Source organism: Camponotus vicinus, unplaced genomic scaffold, assembly GCF_025532165.1.
Source record: "Camponotus vicinus isolate PSW18456_S1 unplaced genomic scaffold, iyCamVici1.0 SCAF_6, whole genome shotgun sequence".
Taxonomy (NCBI): domain Eukaryota; kingdom Metazoa; phylum Arthropoda; class Insecta; order Hymenoptera; family Formicidae; genus Camponotus; species Camponotus vicinus.
The window spans coordinates 5782474-5802707 of record NW_028141978.1 but is presented as its reverse complement, the minus strand read 5'-3'; the positions used below and the strand labels follow the sequence as shown (position 1 = coordinate 5802707).

The window sequence follows — 20234 nt, the reverse complement described above, 5'->3', positions numbered from 1 at the left end:
TATCTTTTTTATATACTTGAAAGAATATTTGCACAAACATATCCAAGAGAATATTTACATAAGAAAATATATATTTTTCCCTAAAATATATTTATAATAAATTTAAAAAAATTATGAAAGAAAAATCACTCTGTGATTTTATAAACTTTGAGGAAGAAAAGAGTGAACGTCCCCTGTTTAAATATATAACTTTGATTTATATCTAGGGATTAGGTCGTTCAATGTCCAAAGTATTGATATAAAACGTCCGAATTAATAGCGATCGTGACTCGCTATCGTGAAACTTCACATTTTCGCTCGTCCATTCGTTTCGACTTTCCGCGAGTCACTCTGTAAAGTGTATTAACAGGTTGCCAATATCGCGAAGGAGTCGTAATCGATAAAAGGGGTCGACGCAGTTGGCGGTCGACATTGTGAGGCGAACAATTTAATATGCCGGGACGAGATCCTCTTCGGTACGCGTAGGCAGATCCTTAGGCGAGGACCCTCCCGTCGGCATACCTTATCTGTCTTCTGGCAGTCACAAAGCCGAGATCTCTCCCGTTTATTGGAAAGCTCTGCCATCGACTAACCTTAGGCGCGCGGGATAAAAGGAGAACCCCGCGAGCTCTCTCGCGGTATTATCGATACCGTCGCCCCGGCAGACCTACCAGTATGTCGTCTGAATGTTGATGCTTCCCAGGGCAATTTGGGAGAAGTCTGGAATTTGCATGGCATTCCGTTTTGAGAGATCGCTGCGAACGAGGACGTCTCGACGACCTGAATAATTGAGGGAACTTCTCCGAAAAAAGAAAATATAAGAAAAGAATGTCAGATTTACGAGACAGAATGCTGCGATGCGAAAGGAATGCTATTGAAAATAGCAGCACAATAGCTATTACATTAATTTATAATATATAACATTTAATATAATAATTTTTTTAATGTGTATGAATATATATTTATAATATTTCAATATTTATATATTTTTCATTGCATATGTACAGGGTGTTTCTTAATAAGTGCGAAAAATTTTAGGAGATGATTCTTTGTCAAAAATTAAGGGGGATTTTTCATATAAACATATCCTACACCCTGAGTTACACTCCTCCAAAAATGAGGATAAAAATTAGGTTTTTATTTTTTTCTCAAATTTGGAACAAGTTAAAGAAATGAAATTAAGTGGACATTTTCTACTAGTAAAAAGGTTATTTATTAATATTTTTTTCAGCCTCCCGTATTGTGCCAACTCTTATTCAATTTTTTATTAGAACTTTTTAATGTTTGTATGAAAAACCCCCTTAATTTTCGACAAAGAATCATCTCCTAAAATTTTTCGCACTTATTAAGAAACATCCTGTATATTACTTTTATACATAGCATGTTATTTTTTCTTAAAAAGAAATCAATTTTTACATTATTTTCTAAGATTTTCACGGTTTTCGTAATCCTTTAATATCATTCCCAAACTGCTTCGTGCACATTCTACGTCTTCGTCAGCAACGCCGGCTTCGCTTTCAGCACGAGAGAATTTTGCAAACCGAGCACGTCCGACTCGACACGACGACGATGCGACTCAGCGTGCAAACGTGCAACCGGAAGTCCTCGTCGGCCGCACGCCGCCACACGTACGCGCGCTTGTATGAACGTTGTAAAGCGAGTACGGATTATGCGCTTGCGCAAAATCGTGCTCACGAGGGTTGTAGGTAGTGAGTCAGAATCGACGAAGGGATCGAGGAGGGAGGAAGGAAGATCGCGCCGCCGCCACCCCCGCCACCCCCGCCACGGCCAGTTAATCGACAACGGCGACGGGTTCGTCAGTCGGTCGGAAAGCGTCGTGGCGCGACGTGGCTCTTGGTGCTTCTCTCGACGACGACGACGACAACGACGTGGACAGCTTGCTCGGTGCACTCGACGACGAACACGAGGATGCAAGTCGGCGTCGCGCGTCTCGGATGACGAAGGCTGGGGACGGGAGGATGTCTGGCGGCGAAGTGCGAAGCGGCAGTTGACGGAGATGAGAAGGACGAGAGTGACAGGCACTTCTGAGAGCGACGACTGAGAATGTACCTCGACTCGCGGAGATGACCGATCGCTCGACTTGACGTCGACGTTGAAGAGCGCGTGACAGTTTAGAGCGCGGTGTAGTTTAGAACGTCTCTCCCTTGAGCAGGGAATTTTAATCGGGAAGCGTTGCCTTAGTCCTGCGGGGACGCGGGCCACGGAATCCTCTACCTCGAAAATTCGTGATATATCTTTTGTACGTATCTTCTAAGGGTTGCTACTCTCAAGAGACCTACATAAACGCGATCCACGTCGTTTTTGCAAGCTTGAACGATCGAGCAAGGCAAGTTAACTTGATGCAACGAAAGAGGCAAGCGTAAGAAATCTCATTCGAGAATATTTTTAATCGCAGAACGTTTCATTTCGTGGGAAGCTTTTCAATCTCGAGATACAACTAGAACACAGCTGTGTCGATTTACCAAACAGCTGCAACAATATCGTTTTAAAGGGTAACTGTACATTGTTGAACGATTCACGTTGTCGTCCGACGTGCCAGAGTCGACGACGGAAGACGCGGGGGCGGCGCAGAGGAGGGAAGGCGATGGTACGATTGTCGTAGTCGGTGGTAGTCGCGTCGGTCGAGAGAGCAGCTGCGACGACAATAGTCGAGACACTAACGGGAGCTACAGTAGTGATAGTACAAGCAGCGACAGTGGTGTTAGTGGTAGTGTCATCGATATAGATGCTAGTGGTGGTAGTAGTGGTGGTGTCGCCGGTGGAGGACTGTCGTGCAGGGGTGGCTCGTTGCGACTCATAATAAAGGGACCGGTGGAGGGCTCGGCGAGCAGCAGCAACAGCAGGGTGGCCGCACGAGTGCACCCGAGTTGGGGAACGGGCGCGAGAGGGGTAGGCCCCTCTGCAGCCTCAGGACGCGGGGGATGTCCCGCGGCCGACGGCGTGCCCGGTCGCAACGTCGCCGTCGGCGCCACGACGCGGAATCGTTTGCCGATGGGCGCCAATCTCACTAAGCAGAGCAGGGTGAGTTTTTCTTCTCGGGGGTCGACACGCGCGCACGGCTTCTCAAACGAGTATTTTCGTCGACGTGTGCACCGAGATATGCAATCTACGGGGGGAAACTGATGGGTCTTCCGGGAGAGTAGAGAGGATTTTTCAAGATGACGTACAATTTTTGAATGAATAAAAATTAATTTTTGTGTTAGTTTTTATATTTCTAGATTACTATTGATATTCTTTAAAGTGATTAACTTTTTGAAAATATATATGCAGCGAAAAATATATACCTCGTATGAACAAATTATATAGAATCTTATTTTTTAAGAAAACCTGAATTGAAAGATTTTTTTGAAACGAATATAAATTCGTTTACATAGGTAAATACACATATGTCTTTCGATGCAATTCTTGCTTCGGTTTAGTAATTATATGCGTGATACTTTAAAAAAATTCCCGTTTTTAGCATGTATTAATAAATAAATATATTAAATAATTTAATAAAATTGTCTAAATAAAAGCGAAAATTATTAAACACAAAAATTATTTAAAAATTTATTAAATAATATGAATATGAATATATCTCCATATATACATATATTTTTAAAAATGTTTTATATTTAATCTTAATATAATTATTAAAAGAGAACAAGTGTATAATGTTTAATTTTTAATACGAATAATACACTTCTACTAATAATAAGATAATGAAAGAATAATATTTATATAGAAACAAATAAAAATTACAATCTGAGTAGAAACGTGCCATCTGAGTAGATACGTGCCGTAGGCTGAATGAACGGTACTGTGATAAACACGTGCTTGTGAAAAAAAAGCAAACGAGAATATTCTCGGGCCATTAAAACGCAGGTATCTGCCCATAGATATCTGCACTCGTGAGAGACAGCCATTCACGAATCTTTCGGCGCCGATGAATGAAGCATTCACTTGCACCCGCACTGAAAACGCACTTTCATTCGCGTTTGTGACCTTTGTAATTTCGTCAATTGATAGGCAGAAATCTTCACAAAATCTTTGTCAAATTTGCGAATATTATTATTCGATATAAAATAAAAATATTTATGCGTGTTTCTTTTTAATAAATTAATATCAAATAAATATAAAATTTTGCTAGAGAAAAATTAAAGATTTACAGCCTCATAACTAGATAGATAATTTAATTATTTCTATAGATGACAATCTAATTATTACAAGAATCTAATTACGATTTATCACTGAGAAACTTTATCATTCATTAAACTAGCTTTTTCGCTACGAAATAACATGAATTTTATTCAAGACAAATTGACAACAGTATTTGTAAATGCGTCACACGAGTGTTTTTGAAATAAAATAAATTTCGGTTAAATGCAAGGAAAAAGATAGAATCGCAATTATCTGTGAACGCCCCACGATATGATATCGCGATGCAAATATCTGCGATGCACACGTGCGTTTAGCATATTAGATAACTGTCGAAATTTCCCAGTATATACGAGACAACAAATATCCATACATTCGTGCCGTTCAATATATATCGCGCGAACGTGATACTTTTATTCAAGTGCTTCATTGATATGCAGCGTATTATTGTAGAGCGATATAATACATCGAGCATTGATAACGGCTAGCTTTACGTGAGAGCCGGTGTCGTTGCTCCCAAAACATGCTCGTTATCAACGAAATTGCAAATTGCTAGCATTAAATCACAACGATAGCGGTGTTAAAAATAACGTTAACTCAATTTTTTATTATACGTCAAAAGCCCGATTTAATGCAGAAACGCGAGATATTTTATTTCGAATGATGCAAATTTATATATCGTGCAGAAAGTGAAAAAAAGTCGTATCGCGAAATGACCGTTATTTTTATTCGGTTTATTTTTATTTTATTTTATTTTTTATATTTTCCCGTCATAAAACTGTCTGTTATCGTATAAACCGCAATCTTTTAACTAAAGCAGAATTTATAATGCGCACGCGAAATATACTTCGCATTTTGATTTCGAAAGTAATTATTTTATTGTTTACAGTCTTATATTGTTATTTTCGGGGCGGCGGGAAAATCAATAGTAAGATGCGCGGAATCTTATTGGAAGGTAATTTCTAACACTCGTAAACAGACTGCGGGATAACCATTGCGGGTGAATAACGACTGCCACGACTACTGTCTTGCGCGAACGAGAACGCGAGGGATGTCTTATTGTACTGCTTTTTTCCCTCTCTCGCCTTTCCCGCAATCCTTCTGTGTTATTCCCTCGTAACTTCTCGCGGGTGAAGAAGAGCCGTGCGATTTTCGGAGGTGCGAAAGCGAGCCGACCTGCAAGATTTATCGCCGCACTCGCGGAGAGCATCGAGAATCGCAGACACGTGACCTAGCTATCAATCCGGATGGCGGAAAAGCGAAAGGTGGTGGTCTTTTCCGGCAGAAGAACTCGTCCCTTCATCCTTCCGTCTTCTTTATTCCACGTCTCTCTCTCTCTCCCTCATTTCGCTCACCGCGTGCTCGTCGAAAAGCAGTGGATCGACGAATCACGAGACGGGAGAGAATTATTTCGCGATGAATTATTAACGAGTGCTTTCCTCGATCGGACGGTCTCCCGTGGAGAATTTTGCCGCTCATTAATAATTTCCCGGTCTCCGATGATGCAGTCTCCCTCCGACGCGTTGATTAGGCGACTTCCTCGCGCATCTTTCTGCAACCTTCCGCACGTGCCCCGAATGAAACTGCGGGCACACGTGCGCATCGTTCACGATGGAAGGGAAGGAGGAGAGGGGAAGGGGATTATTCGAACGCGTGTAGACTTCTCCGTGGGGTGTCTTTGAGGATTAGATCAGTTTTCTCGCACGAAACTCGATTCGGTATATCCGATGAAACTGAGAGTCCATGATGTTGAGCATATGGAGTACAAAAGTCGTATTATAGATTTGTCTCTTTAATTTGACTCAAATTTTAAACTGCATTAATCGCTACTATTATAATAGAATCGAATCATAAATAATTTTATAAGCCTTCGATAAACAATTTTATAATAACTGTACGTAATGATCAAAATATATTCCTGGACAAAATTAACGCATAATTATTTTTTCACTTTTTCTTTAAAAGCTGATATTTAAATTTCAACGAAAAATTTTAAAGAAAAAGAGAAAAAAAAATTATGCATTAATTTTGTCCAAGAGTATAGATAAAAAAGATATTTAATATCTGTAAAAAAAGTAATCTTTTCTTTCAATTTTTATTTTTCTATAATCATTTTGCATATTTATTAGACAAAATCATCTCAATTCTTTTTCCGCATACAAATACAAAGTTTTTCCCTTCCTAATTTCACGATTTCGGAAAAGGAACATTTGTCATAAAAATCACGACTTTCTTTTCTCATAGAATTCGGTAGAAAAGTCGCGTTATTCTTCGCGATTTGCGTCGTAAAATCTTCGCGATTTTCCCGAGACGACCGAAATCGCACTCCAAGTGGAAGTAACCTCACAAATACGACATTCCCGATAGAAGGCGGTCGCCAGGAGAAAGAGAGATTCGTCGGGGAAAACTCCGGGGAAGGGAGGGAGGAAAGAGCGTTCGTTAGGATTTAAGGTTGCCATAAATCCGCTCTGGCCATTTCTTAAACCCTTCGGCGCGCGAGCGGCGGCCAGCCTGGCTTTTACCAGATTGTATTCCTCGATATCTCCCCTTTGGACCCCACCTCCTCGAATCCACCCGCGTCCTTTCTTCGGTGGACTTTCGCCTGATCGCAGCGATATCCGCCGACGTCGGCAGAATTTTTACGAATTCGATTGTAAACGCAGCAAGCCGCGAAAAATCGACTTTCGGCGCATCACACGTGCAAATACGAAGGACGAGATAAATGTAGATTATACGAGATTATATAATTATGAATGTATTGGGCAAAATTAATTATTATATTATGTTTTGCAAATTTCTTAACATCCGTATTATCTGTGTGATCATCTTTAATTTTCTATTCAAGAGCTTTTTAATAAAGAAAATTTAACTAAAATTAAAATGTTATTTATATAAACGATGTATTTTTTTAAAAAAGAATAAAAGAAAGACATTTTATTATTATTTTTATATTAATTAACACTTATGTTTATAATAATTGATTTGAAAAGAGTAATATTATATTTATTTTGTCGAAGGACATAATTTCAAGAAATTATGAAAAATTATCGTGAGAGATTATTATAAGATTGTATATTGTATTGTATTGATATTTTCTTCTACGTTACTTCTCTTATAAAAATTATTACTTTTTTTGAAAATTGTTGCTTAAATTATATAAAATATTACTTTTGTCGAAATTATTACATACTCGGTCCTTTTAATTTTCACGGTTATTCCCAACTCATCGATACGTTTGCCCGCTTATCCTCTAATAAGTCTTAGGAGGCTCGTGTCCTAGAATTCACATAAATCTGACCATTCGTCTTTCTCCCAAAGCCGTTCGCTGCTATTGCAAATCTGAGAGCATTATTATCTCGCGCCGCATCCGAAACTTCGTCCTTCCCAGCTTCCTCTAGCCAGGGACAAACGACAATTTACGGCCGGACCCGAGATAGCCGCGGTTACCGGCGGGTTAAATCGCGTGAAATACTGCTTTCGGCACATTGGTCCGGCACAATTATTGATGGCACTCGGTGAGAGAGCGCGCGAAGTGGACGGAGGAGCCCGGGCTCGGCGACCCCAGACTCGCCACGCGATCCGGAAGGGCGCAATCAATGTAGCGTGCGGTGCTTCGATTTAAATTCATGAATAATTCCCTCTCGCAATGCCTGCCTGCCTGCCGATGCGACGCGGCGATCCGAAGATCGACGAGTTTTTCGGCCGTCGTCGTCTCGCGCGTTTCCTCTCGGTCCACTCGCGGCCATCGATCCATCGGATTCCGCGGGGATCAGGTCGTCGATAAATTTCGCCGAGTTCAAATTACGGATCAGACTTGGGCGTTATCTTAGAAAGAATTGCGTGAACTCACTGTTCCATTTGAATAATTTATTCCTGAACGATTACTCGTTATTAATCTAGTCTATTAGTTATTTATAGATAGATAATGATGGAATTTTACACAAGTGATATGTCTCTAATTTATTATAGATAAATGAGCACGAGTGATATCTCTCTAATTTATTATAGATAAATGAACAATCGTTATTCGAAAATAATTCAGTCATAATCCATTTCAATATTTTCAAGTAAAATAATTATACACTTGTCATCTGAAATCGTATCTATAACTTAAAAAAGAATGATTTTTATTTATAATTTTTATTTACTTGTGAAATATGCTTATATTATATATCATGGAAAATTTCTCGCCGAAATTTTACATCGGTTTCAATCCGTTGCGAAAAATTCCGCTGATTGCCCGCCAACAATTTCGATCGCTTTTCCCCGATTGGGGGGAAAATGAAAAGCGATCCAACAGTGATTTATTAATCTCGCCGCTCGTCGCACGTTACCACGAATAAATTATGACGAGTGCGCGCTGATTAATTACAAGTCAATTAACGTCCATCCCGCCCCCGCATCGGCGAAACGAATAACACGACAACCCACTGGCATGTCCATCGTGCGACACTACGAACACTTTATTAAATCCGCCATTAATTAATCACACTCTAACTGACGATACCTTTTCGCGATGTGCGATTGCTCGTATCGACGTCATTATTGCCGATTCATTATTCACGACTGTCGCAACGACGCCGTTTTTTTTTCGTGCCCGACGCACGTCGCTGAATTTTGCATCGCCGTCGTTCCATCGTCGCGTTAATTAACAATTCCCCTCCCCTTTTCCATTTTGCCCTTTTCTCCTTTTTTTTCGTCTACCTGGCTGCCATTAATAAATGTCAACGTTTGGATTGTCGTAGAGGGAGGCCACGCAACGAGATGTGGAACGAGAACGTCGGCAACGAATGGAGGCCGAAGCTCGGGTACGCGAAGTTACGGCTGAAGCTGAAAGAACACGATCGAGAGTCCATCATCTTCAGAGAGAGTTGGCCAGGTGAGAGATTTCAAAGTTTAGTGCTTCCCACAAAAAAATGCGATAAAGAAATGCGAAAATTGTTAAAGCAAAAAATTTCGCTTTCTTTGATTTTCCTTTCGTCTAAGATCTTTAATCTTTTAAAAGTTCTACCTTTCATTTCTTAGAATATAATTTTGGAAAATTATTTTATTTAGAAAAATTGATTATCTCTAATCTAGTCTAAATTTTTATATTTCTGGATTAAAATATATCTTGATTATTACAGATCATATTTTGGTGGCTAAATTTTTGAACAAGTATTCGTTTTACATATATCTCTAATTTCTAATCTAGAAAATATAATAAATAAATTCATAAATATTTTAAAATATAATTTTTTTAATTTCTCAGATGCACAATAGTAAAACTTTTAAAGCTTTTAAACTGACAGTTTTCATGGAAATTTTTTAAAAAAAGATCTAGAAAAATATCTACGTTTTCTAGATGTGAATAAGAGTTTTATTTAGACATTTTTATCCGAGTAATGTAAGTAAGAAGGGACTGTATTACAAATCGATGTAATTACGAAGCCTTGACTAACACTTCGAGGCCATCGTATATGCCATAGTATGTGCGAATCGATTTCTTTCCGTTCTTTCGCGTCCTTTCCATAATCATAGTATCGCGAAAATCGCTTATTTCATCGGATGCCAGGTAGAGGCAGTACTTTATTTCCTGTGCAGACCGCGTGCGCGATACATAAATATAAAAGTACCCATGTAACGTATAAATAATGAGACCGCACGCGTTTCCCACGCAATAACCAGAGGATCCGATGGTAAATCTTCGATATTGGCTCTCATCCAACAACATACTGCAACCCACCCTAAAATGATAAAACCTCCCTTTGCTCTCTCTTTATCCTTTTTTCCCCGCTATTATATCTTTTATTATTATTTTAATATCGAAACTGTCACGAGATACCGCGCATTCGCGATGAAAAATTCGATAGAACTAATTAAATCTTTTTCATATTTTAAAAGAATAAAAATTATTTTTTAATATTGAAAAGTGTTAACGATATGAAAATATATTGCTATTATGTCTTGTATTTTGAAGATAATTTCTAATTTTTAGAGAGAAAGAGAAAAGCTTTTCTGTTTATCAATCTTATTTTAAATATTTTAATAAATACATAAACGCTACAATTTAATAAGTTTAGATATTAAATAAATAAAACGTTATAGATTTTTTTAGACATTATTTTAAATTTTTATGCGTTTTTTATATGTTAAATTTTTATATGTTTTATTCATATTTATAATATAAAAGTAATTTATATTAAAATCTTCTCTCTAATATAATATTTTATTTAATCGTTTTGTTCAATATTTTTCCAAATATACTTATATTAATCCCTATGGGATATCTGAATCGATTCCACGGTATCCTTTCGGAGAAATGTTATTAGCGAACATAAATGGATTTCTTTATCGAGACCATATACGCGGATTATTCGGTAAATTATTTGATATATTAGCGCAGCTGATCGCGAAGGAAAAAGCCCTCGTATATAATTCTGTCAAAACCAACGATACGTTTCGTCAAGTCCACAGAAGAGCTTTTCAAACGCAGTCCTTTGATTCGGCACCGTCGAGTAGACAGAAAAAAAAAGAAAAATCTGACATTTTTTCCCAGAGATCAATAACATGCCGTAGAAATTAAACTAGCGGACCAACAACCGAACTTATCGCTCTCGATTGGCAATAGAGATCGCCGACCATGTACCATCCCAATATAGGATATGGCAAAATAACATATGTGGTTCAAAGTCGCATACAAATGATTGAAAATATCGATAACGCTTTTGTTCGAAACGATATTGTAGTTGAATGATTAACGGTGCATTGATTTCGGCTTTGTATGAAATATTTTTCGAAACTCTGCTACCTGTCCATATCTCTTTTCCTCAACATTTAAAAATCTTTTTCCATAAAACGTCAGAAAAAAATAAACTCCAGGATTAAATGTAGGATTAATGAGTGAAATAAATGTAATGATATCGTATACAGAATTTTCAAAAGTCTTCGCGTGATCTATGCAGATTCTTATTTGTCTCGTACACGTGGTTCCCGGAAAGAATGATCTCCAACTGTCATGCACCACGTGTGAGCGAATGCGTGTACAGCAAATTGATATCTTTGTTTTACAGCGTGCAACGTGACATGATGCATTATAACCAGCCGGATACGTCGGCTCGATGGTTCCTTTCGCCGCCGTGAATGAATAATGACGCGCATACTCGCCCTTATCCTTAGGTGTCCTTTACATCATTCCTCACGCCCTCTTATATCCGTTCGTGATTTTTAATTCCGGCGAAAAGTTGCGACACTGTCGAATTTCAATCTTTCGGACATGCCAAACATGTCACGCATTTAAACTCGCGAATATAATTCTTACTATATATGTTGAAAAAAATATGAAATATAAAATGATAAAATATATATATTATATATATAATAAATATATATTAATATAAAGTGAATAAGTATTTTAAAAATTAACAGGAAAAATTCTCTATATGTTATATATTTAAGTCGTAAAAAAATAATACTTCGTATATTCTTTTTTAAATAATTCTAGATTGTGAATATATTAAGTTAACCATTACAAATAATTTTAGAACAGAATTAACATTAAGTCTAATATAATTTAGAATAATTTCATATAAATTCTAAACATATATCATGCAATTGAAATTCCCTTTTTAAATACATAAATAAAATTACTTAAATACATTTGCTTTATAACATTAACAAAAAGTTTTATTAAAAATAATCGATAATGATGAATATTAAGCACAATACATTTCCCACGCGGAGTAGCGATCTTTTATGTGCGTACCATTTTTTCCCATCGTCGAATAAATCAGGACTCGAGAGTTCGCTCCAAAGTAGCTCGTCGAAAGTATTTTATGATAACAGCGCGGTTTTACAAAGAGCCGACCGGGCCTTGGACGATACTTAAAATTCCGAGCTTCGGGATCTCGGGATCTTGCGTACGCACCGACCGCTCAATTAAACGTGATCTTTTGTTCCCACGGCAGTCACATGGTGGAATCTAGTCGCGCGATCGCGGGACGAATTAAAAATTCGGCTCTCGTACTCCAGGCGGCTTTTTACGAGCGGGTCCTTGCGTGAGAGAGAAAGCGCGGCATTATTTTTACGCGGCCAGACACGAAATTGAATTTTCCAAGCCCTTTCGCCGACGCGCTCCACTGTAGAGACTTCTATTAACCACACGTAGAAACAATGCAACCTAAATAGCTGTACGAACATGCCGTGGAGAAAGAGAATGTGGAAGGTAAGAGAGGACTTTGCTTCTCGAAATTCCTCTCGCATAGAGACGTTTCGGAAATACATTCATTTGTGGCCGACATCTCGGTATAAATAATTCAAGTATTCAATGAAACTATTTATATCGAGTAAAATTATATCGATGAAAATTCAGCAATAATTAAATATCAAGTCGATATTGATATCAAAGATTCTAAAGCGATATTTATTAAAAATACCAATAAAACAAATATAAAAAAAATGTTTGTATAAATAAATGTTTTGTGTAAAAAAAATTTAAAAATACATTTTATATTGTAGTCTTTAATTCGTAATAATAGTGATCAAATATCGACTAAAAATTTGTAATTAGAATGCAATATTTCTAATAAATATATAATAAAATAGAAAAAAACAATATTTTATAGACACGCATATAGTATGTAAATCCAACAAAATTATGCGATTTAAACGCAGCTTTCCGTTAAAGTCAAAACAAGCGGACGCGAAATCCAACTACGCGAAAACCGTTGCAGCCAGTGTATTCGCGATGCGCGTTTCCGAAACGTCCCGCCGGAAATTAATCTCGCACAATCGGGTCGCCGAATCCATTCCACCGGCGTCGATGAGATCGTTACGGGATAATTTTAGGGCACATACCCTGCGTAGACGAATACACAGAACGCGGTGGAACGAGAACGTTAATTCACGACCGATGAAGTTTCGACGTGTCGTGACGGCGACGTATTAAACAGACGGACGGATCCCTTGCGTGTCGACGCAGAATCGCGTCCCAGCAGGTCGCACGTATATAAAGCCAGCGGGCGTAACAATTTCCATATGATAATGACGCCGACGACGCACAAACGACCACGCATCGCGTTAACGCGCTGTACGCGATTCAACGACGCGTTTGCAGCAATATCTGTTTGTTCTGGCGAGTTTGAGTTTGCCAAAGCTCACGCGTGCGTGTACGTCGGCTACGTGCGTGTCGTATCACTTGCGCGGTTGTCGACATGTGTAAACAGTAATTAGAGTAAGCGCGACTGAAAATCGTCACCCTAACATCGTCACAGATTCGTTCGCGAAACGTAGAACGTAAAGATGTTTATGTAGAACTTGACTTTTTTAAACGAAGATACTCTAAATTCGTAATAAATTGAAAATTGTAGAATACAAATCAGCAATAAATAAAAAGACAAAAAATATGAGTTTCAATATACATATATAAAATAAGCGAGCATATACAGAGTGTTTCTTAATAAGCGAAAAATTTTAGGAGATGATTCTTTGTCGAAAATTAAGGGGAGTTTTTCATATAAACATATACTCTTATATTCCACCCTGTAGAATTATACTCTTCCAAAAATGGGGGTAAAAATTAGGTTTTTAATTTTTTCTCAAATTTGGAACAAGTTAAAGAAATGAAATTAGGTGGATATTTTTTCCTAGTAAAAAGGTTATTTATTAATATTTTTTTCAGCCTCCCGTATTGTTATAAGGGATGAAACTAGCAACCCCTATTCAATTTTTTATTAGAACTTTTTAATGTTTATATGAAAAACTCCCTTTAATTTTCGACAAAGAATCATCTTCTAAAATTTTTCGCACTTATTAAGAAATACCCTTATATAATTAAATAAATATATAGCCCTTATATAATTAAATAAATATATAGCCCTTATATAATTAAATAAATATATAACAAATATATAATACAAATATATAACAAAGTGAAAAATTAAATAGATAATAAATTGTATAACAGTATCTCTTAGGAACAAATCAATCTATTTAGACCTTCTTGAATGAATATATGCAAAATTAACTCAGCGTCTTTTCGCATGCAATTTGATGCCGCGCGGTACCCCGAAATCATCGTAATCGAATTTGCCGAGCAACAGTTGTAAATCATGAGGACCGGCTTGCTCGTGCCATGTGTTCCGAGCGAAAACAGAGAGAAGTAGAAAAGCGGACAAGAGAGGGAGGTCGAAGGGGTAGCGCTGCTTGGGGAGAACTACACCCTCTGCTTTAAGGGTGCAGCAATTGCGAGCGCTACTTCGACGATCGATCGCGCTCTCGGTCTCTCGTACTTCGCCTAACTAAAAATGTAAAAACGACAAGTAGCGACGAAATATATTCGGTGGTATTTGTAAAACTTATTAAGCATTTGAAAATATTCAACGTAATTAATAATGATGATAATGATATTAATAATTAGTAAAGATTAAAATAATTATGATACTCAAAAAGAAATTTTAAAATAATAAAGATTGATAATTTTGTAGTAATTAGAAAATATTTCTTAATATAATTTCTTTACGAATATTTATTTGTTTAAACCATAAGAATAATTATTCAAGAATAATTATCAAATAATTTCGAATGCTATATTTTTAAAATTTTTCTAACTTCTAACAGTGGTAGAAAATTAGGATGATAATTTTCGTTTCATAAATACTTGTGTACACGTGAATCAAGCTTATTATTAATTTAATAAAACACAGATATCTAAACTCTAATCAAGATAATAATCACGTTGGAATATATATTTTAAATAAGAAAATTTTAAATAAGAAAATATTATAGCAATCTTTATAAATTCTTTATATTTAGCTGTCCAATTAAGCGAGCGAAAGACAATTTCCCTACGCGAATTGTGAATATATCCTTATTAAATGTCAACGCGGAGTACAATCGAATTGAAACTCTCTCGCATAACTGGCTCGAAAGTTACTTCGCCAAGGACATAAGCAAGGATATCTGTCCTGTGGGGGTCCCCGATGAGAAGACGGAGGGTGTTGCCAGGCGCTGCGTCAACCTCTCGCTCGGCCTCCCTCGAAAAGCTTAAATCGGCTTCATATCTCAGCCGCGCCCTCGCATCTCTAATCAGATCATTAACCTCGTGCTACGTACGCACATGAGAAGGTTTGCCACACGAAAATTTTGATCTTTCGATTTACTTCTTAAAATGTGAATAATATGCCAAAAAACGAAATACTAATATTGGATGAAAAATATAAAATGTATTCAGAAATGAAAAGCATTCAGAAAAGCATTCAAAAATGAAAAGCATTCAAAAGTATTCAGAAATGAAAGTAGCAAGATTTAAGTTTTAAACTTTAGTCATTAAAGAAAAAATTTGCAAAGATTTTTGTTTAAATAAAGTAGTCGATTTTTTAAAATTATAATGACTAAGTTTCTTAAAAAGAGAAGGAGAGAGAAACAGAGAAGAAATATTACTTTGTAATTTTTAATACTTTATTTGTTCCAAAAGAAATTGTGTAGATTTATAGAGGAAAGCGTAGCATTTCTAATTATTAGTTTAATTTTTATTTAGTAAGAAAGCAAGAGATAAAAATAGATGAAATCCGAAAGAAAAGAGAAAGATATTTCTTTTGCGCGAGTTGATCTCGCGAGAGAAAAATTTCTCTCGTTGAAAGTGAAGCTCTTTGGGAGCAGGAGGCGAGGTCGACGAGAGAGAGCAAATAAATTTCCCGGCAGCACAATAGAAAACTACCGAGGATGCTACCAAGAATAGTCTCAATGGCTCATTCAATTAGGATCTTTTCAACAGGGATTAAAATCTGGGAGCTTCCTCATGCAGACGCATCTGATTTGTTGTTGCAGGATGGAGGAGTCGTCGCGGAGTCTGCTGCAACAAAAGCACCGAGCCGAACAGCTGAAGCAGGAGAAAACGGCACTCACACTTTCCTACGAGGTAAGTAAAACTGATTTTTTTCGCGTGGAAGCTAAATAATTTTCTAATAATCTTTTCGATTTAACTATAAATTCTTTATTCGTAATCTATATCATATATTTCGATTATAAAACTTCGATTACAAAAATTAAATAAAAAGTTTATAGAGCGTTTAGTTTATGAATACTGATTAAATGGACGCTCCGAGGTCTACGTATGATTTAGACTTTCTTAAACGTCATAGGAAATGCAATGCTGCAACGAATTTATCTCCGGAATCTGTCTCGTCAATCAAATATAATGCAGCGTGACATTACACGCGAGACGAACGAGATAATCGATGTTGATACTCGATCAATCCTGCATATATACGGAACCGCGTGTATCGTCGTGGGAGTTCGGTTTGCCGGTGGAAGCCGGGTATGTCGCGCGATGACAGTCCCGTAAAAGGTTTCCCCTTATCCAATAATATTGTCTCCTTCACGGCAACGTGCCCTTATTGTATTTCACTGCGTGAGCACTCGGCCTGGATTGTTCCGGGCATTGTTACAAATGCGAATTTAGCTCGGTTCTCATTATTAAACGTCAAGTAGCATACCCTGTCGCGGCAGCTTTTGTCTCGTTTCACGCACATCGTTTCATATTATCAGGGTTGAGCGATCTAATTTCTCTATTTCAGCCGCTTTTGTCATAGATTTATATAATTTTTTTTCTTTTGTAGGAAAAAAGTTTGTATCATTATGTTCTCTTTTTCGAAAGAATAATTAAATTATAAATGTGCGAAAAATTTAAGCAAAATAAAAATATAATTGTAAATAATATTATGAATATATGTATGTCTTTATAATATAAAGACTTATAAAGTTATATATTTTAAAATTAAAGTATATATTTTTCTAAATTCATATATAAATTCCATTTAAATTATATATTTCTCTTCTCGAATTTATTATTATAATTCTCAACATGACAATTTTATAAAGAATATATATCTTTTTCGCAAAATAATATCTAAAAATATCTAAAAAAGATCTTTGATTTTTCTACTTATTTCAACTTTTCTAAATTGATCAAAATTTAGAATTAATATGGTAATCGCACTGCACTGAACGATTCGCGAAGCGGAAGTATTCTAGAATCGATGCGGCTATTCTACTTCAAAAATAAAATGAAAAATAACATCGATAAAACGAATGCAAACTTTCCACGCGCTTTCGCTTCTCGTTTCCGCAATTCGCGAGCCTCGTAAAGCTCTCGCGGGCGATGATTTTCGACGTAAAACGCGTATGCGAGGGCACAGGCAATAAAGGGAGGGAACAGTAAACGCGGACGTTTATACTGCCGATCCTTACGGCACGCGCGCTATCTCGTTCACGGGCGGTTTGCCCCTAAAAGAGTCGTACCGTACCGGGGGTATTCTCTCTCAACGCTTCCCTCCCCCTCTCCCGCAATAATAGCAGTAGCAGCAAGGGGAACGAACGAGAGAGAAAAAGGGGGAGGAGGAGAGATAAAGAGAGAGAGAGAGAGAGAAAAAGACTATATCGCCGTTCCCTACGAAATAACATTTAATATCGATCGTCACTCGATCCCCGGGTTCAATGTCGACCCGCCACCGCCTGTCAATGACAAGCCGCGCAATCCCTACGGGAAGCGATGTATAACGTTATGTCTGAATGCATGAGTGAGTGTACTTCTATCATTGCACGCGAATCGGTGACAATCTGCAAAAAATAGCCGAATCGAGTCGAATGACAGGTGAGATCCAATAATGGAGACACTGAGAAAATTGTGAAATTAATTTTTGAATGGAAAGAGAAATTGAAAAAACAACTAATTTTGAACCATACATTGAACATGAAGAGTATGTAAAGTATTGTAGTAAAATTAAGTATTATAATAAAACAAATTTCTCTCTCTCTCTCTCTCTTTCTTTCTATAAAAATATTAACTATAAATCTCTTTTTATAAAAATCTTTTTATAAAAATATTATCTCTCTTTTTATAAAAATCTGTATAAGGCAAATTGACATTCAATGTCATTAATGAATTTCACATAAGCTAATTTTTAATTGCAAGAAAATATATTCAAAATTTTAATACATCTTCTAAATTCTCGGATATTTCAAGTAGAGCGTCCAGAGAATTTCGAGACATTCTATATCGAGAGGTAATACACGTCGACGAGAATTCGCAAAACACAGACAGTCTGCATTTTTACTCCCCCTTAGACCGGAGAACGACAGAAAATCGTTGGTTTCCTCGCTCGGTGCGACGCGGGGGTGTGTTAGCGAGGGCCGACTGTTATAAATCAGACACACGCACCCTCTATTAGCACCCCTGTCTCCGACAGAGGTCTCCGCAGCCCTAATTCAACGTTAAACGCCTTTCTGCTAATAACGGCCGGTTATTATTACCGCGCCCGAGACAGCGAATCGCGAACGGTTTGTCGTCGTCGTCGTCGTCGTCGTCATCATCGTTATCGATAAACAATGTATCCAATCGTTCGTCGAAACCTCTTCTAACTTGTTTCTACCATAAAACTCGGATCCTGACTCGAAGCAAACCATAATAACAGAAGCAAACGATCACGAACCCTATCGAACGTAATTACTTCCGTTCGAGGATGGAAGTAAAGAAAGTGTGTAAAGGCAGTGACGGATCAAAGTTCTTAGAAACCCCAGGTGCAGACTAAAATTCTTTATTCTTGACACTAAAAGTTATTAAACATTAGAGTCATCTTCAAGAACAATATGAACAATAGTGGTGTTTTTTTAAGAAAAAGATTTAAAAAAATTCCAAGTATATAAATACTTATCAAGAATAAGATTGGAAAAAATAGAACATAAATTAATATGATTATGTATAATTGTTAAAATATATTTTTCATATATTTCTTTTACATCTCCTTTTGCAAGAGAAAATAAATGAAGAGAAATATTTAAAAAATATACTTTTAAAATATAATAATTAAATTAAGGAAAAAATAAAAAGCTGAGTTCCTAAATGCACCTAATGCATCTGAAAAGTTGTTCTTTACGTATATTTTCACAAACGAGTAATTTAAGAAGCAAATGGCAATCGTCACGAATGCCACGGCATAATTACTCCCTTTAAAAATAGGAGTAAGAAGATACACTTGCGAATGTTCCAGGTATTTTAAGAATGGATAATTTAAGAACGGGTCCTCCGTTCCCTCTCTGTAATGAGACCGTTTGAGATAATTGCGGAAATACCTGTTTTGGTCTGAACGAAGTATTTAAATCTCCGCGATCCAACCAGTCGATTTTTCTTCCTTACCAAAGTGACCGAGTTAAAAACACGAACACGGTCTTTAACACTCGGGAGCCAAGGAACGACCACGACAAGTGAGTCACTCAGGCTTGATAGGATCGAAACAATCCATTAGCGCTTAATTTTAACGACCGCCGGGAATTGAGCTCTAACGCGTGCTATAACGCGTAAGATATTTATGGAGCACTTCTGGCCTTCGTCGGGTCGCAATTTTTTACTTTCACACCGAGATTATGATCGCGAATGTGCTTTAAATAGGATTAGAACTGTCGAATGTACATTCAAAGTTCACCGAAGTAATAATGTATTTATGTCTTAAGTTTTTATAGATCAGGAAATCTACAATATTTTAGAAATTAAAACATCCGGATGATGACTTTATAAAATCACTTCTTATACTACGTAATTTTAATATTTATAATAAAATATGGTACATATGAAATATATCAAATAATTTTGGAAAATTTTGGAAAATTATATTTTTATAAACTGATCTCGAAAGTAATAGTTTTATACTTTTTTTCTCGATAATTTTAACTGAATTTTATTTTAGCAAGATATCCAGTTCTATTGTTAAAATGATTAATATTTTTAATTGAAACCTTATATATGTTTTATGTTCTAACAATGCCAACAAGAATAATTATTATATTCAACATTAATTAATTAGACGATAACCATTATGATGTCACATTAATAAATTAATAGTAACAATATTATAATAAAGTCCAGATTATGCACTGATATTACATTAATAAAATGTCAACTGAAAAACATAATTCCCTTGTTACAAAAATTCCGTATACTAATCATTGGATATATGTTATTACGTTGCGTTGGAATAAAATATTCCTAGCTAATTATCCTACCGTAGTTATAAATGACATTTCGTGTAATTGGAGACACCGATCGGACACAGGTACGATAATTT

General features: G+C 36.7%; 1 protein-coding gene across 13 annotated transcripts in view; it reads left to right on the top strand.

The window, feature by feature from the left end:
• LOC145972801 (uncharacterized) overlaps positions 1-20234 on the top strand; it is a 231699-nt gene that overhangs the window by 181928 nt on the left and 29537 nt on the right. For 12 of the 13 annotated variants that reach the window (XR_014439291.1, XR_014439290.1, XM_083101753.1 and 9 more), the window contains 2 exons: positions 8883-9016; positions 15943-16033. Coding sequence is in view for 11 of the 13 variants with exons in the window: in XM_083101753.1 (XP_082957879.1) it covers positions 8883-9016; positions 15943-16033 (225 nt within the window). In the remaining 2 variants the exon portion in view is untranslated. Of the gene's footprint in view, positions 1-1805; positions 3022-8882; positions 9017-15942; positions 16034-20234 lie in introns of those variants that run through there. The other variant, XM_083101754.1, reaches the window with a different exon arrangement.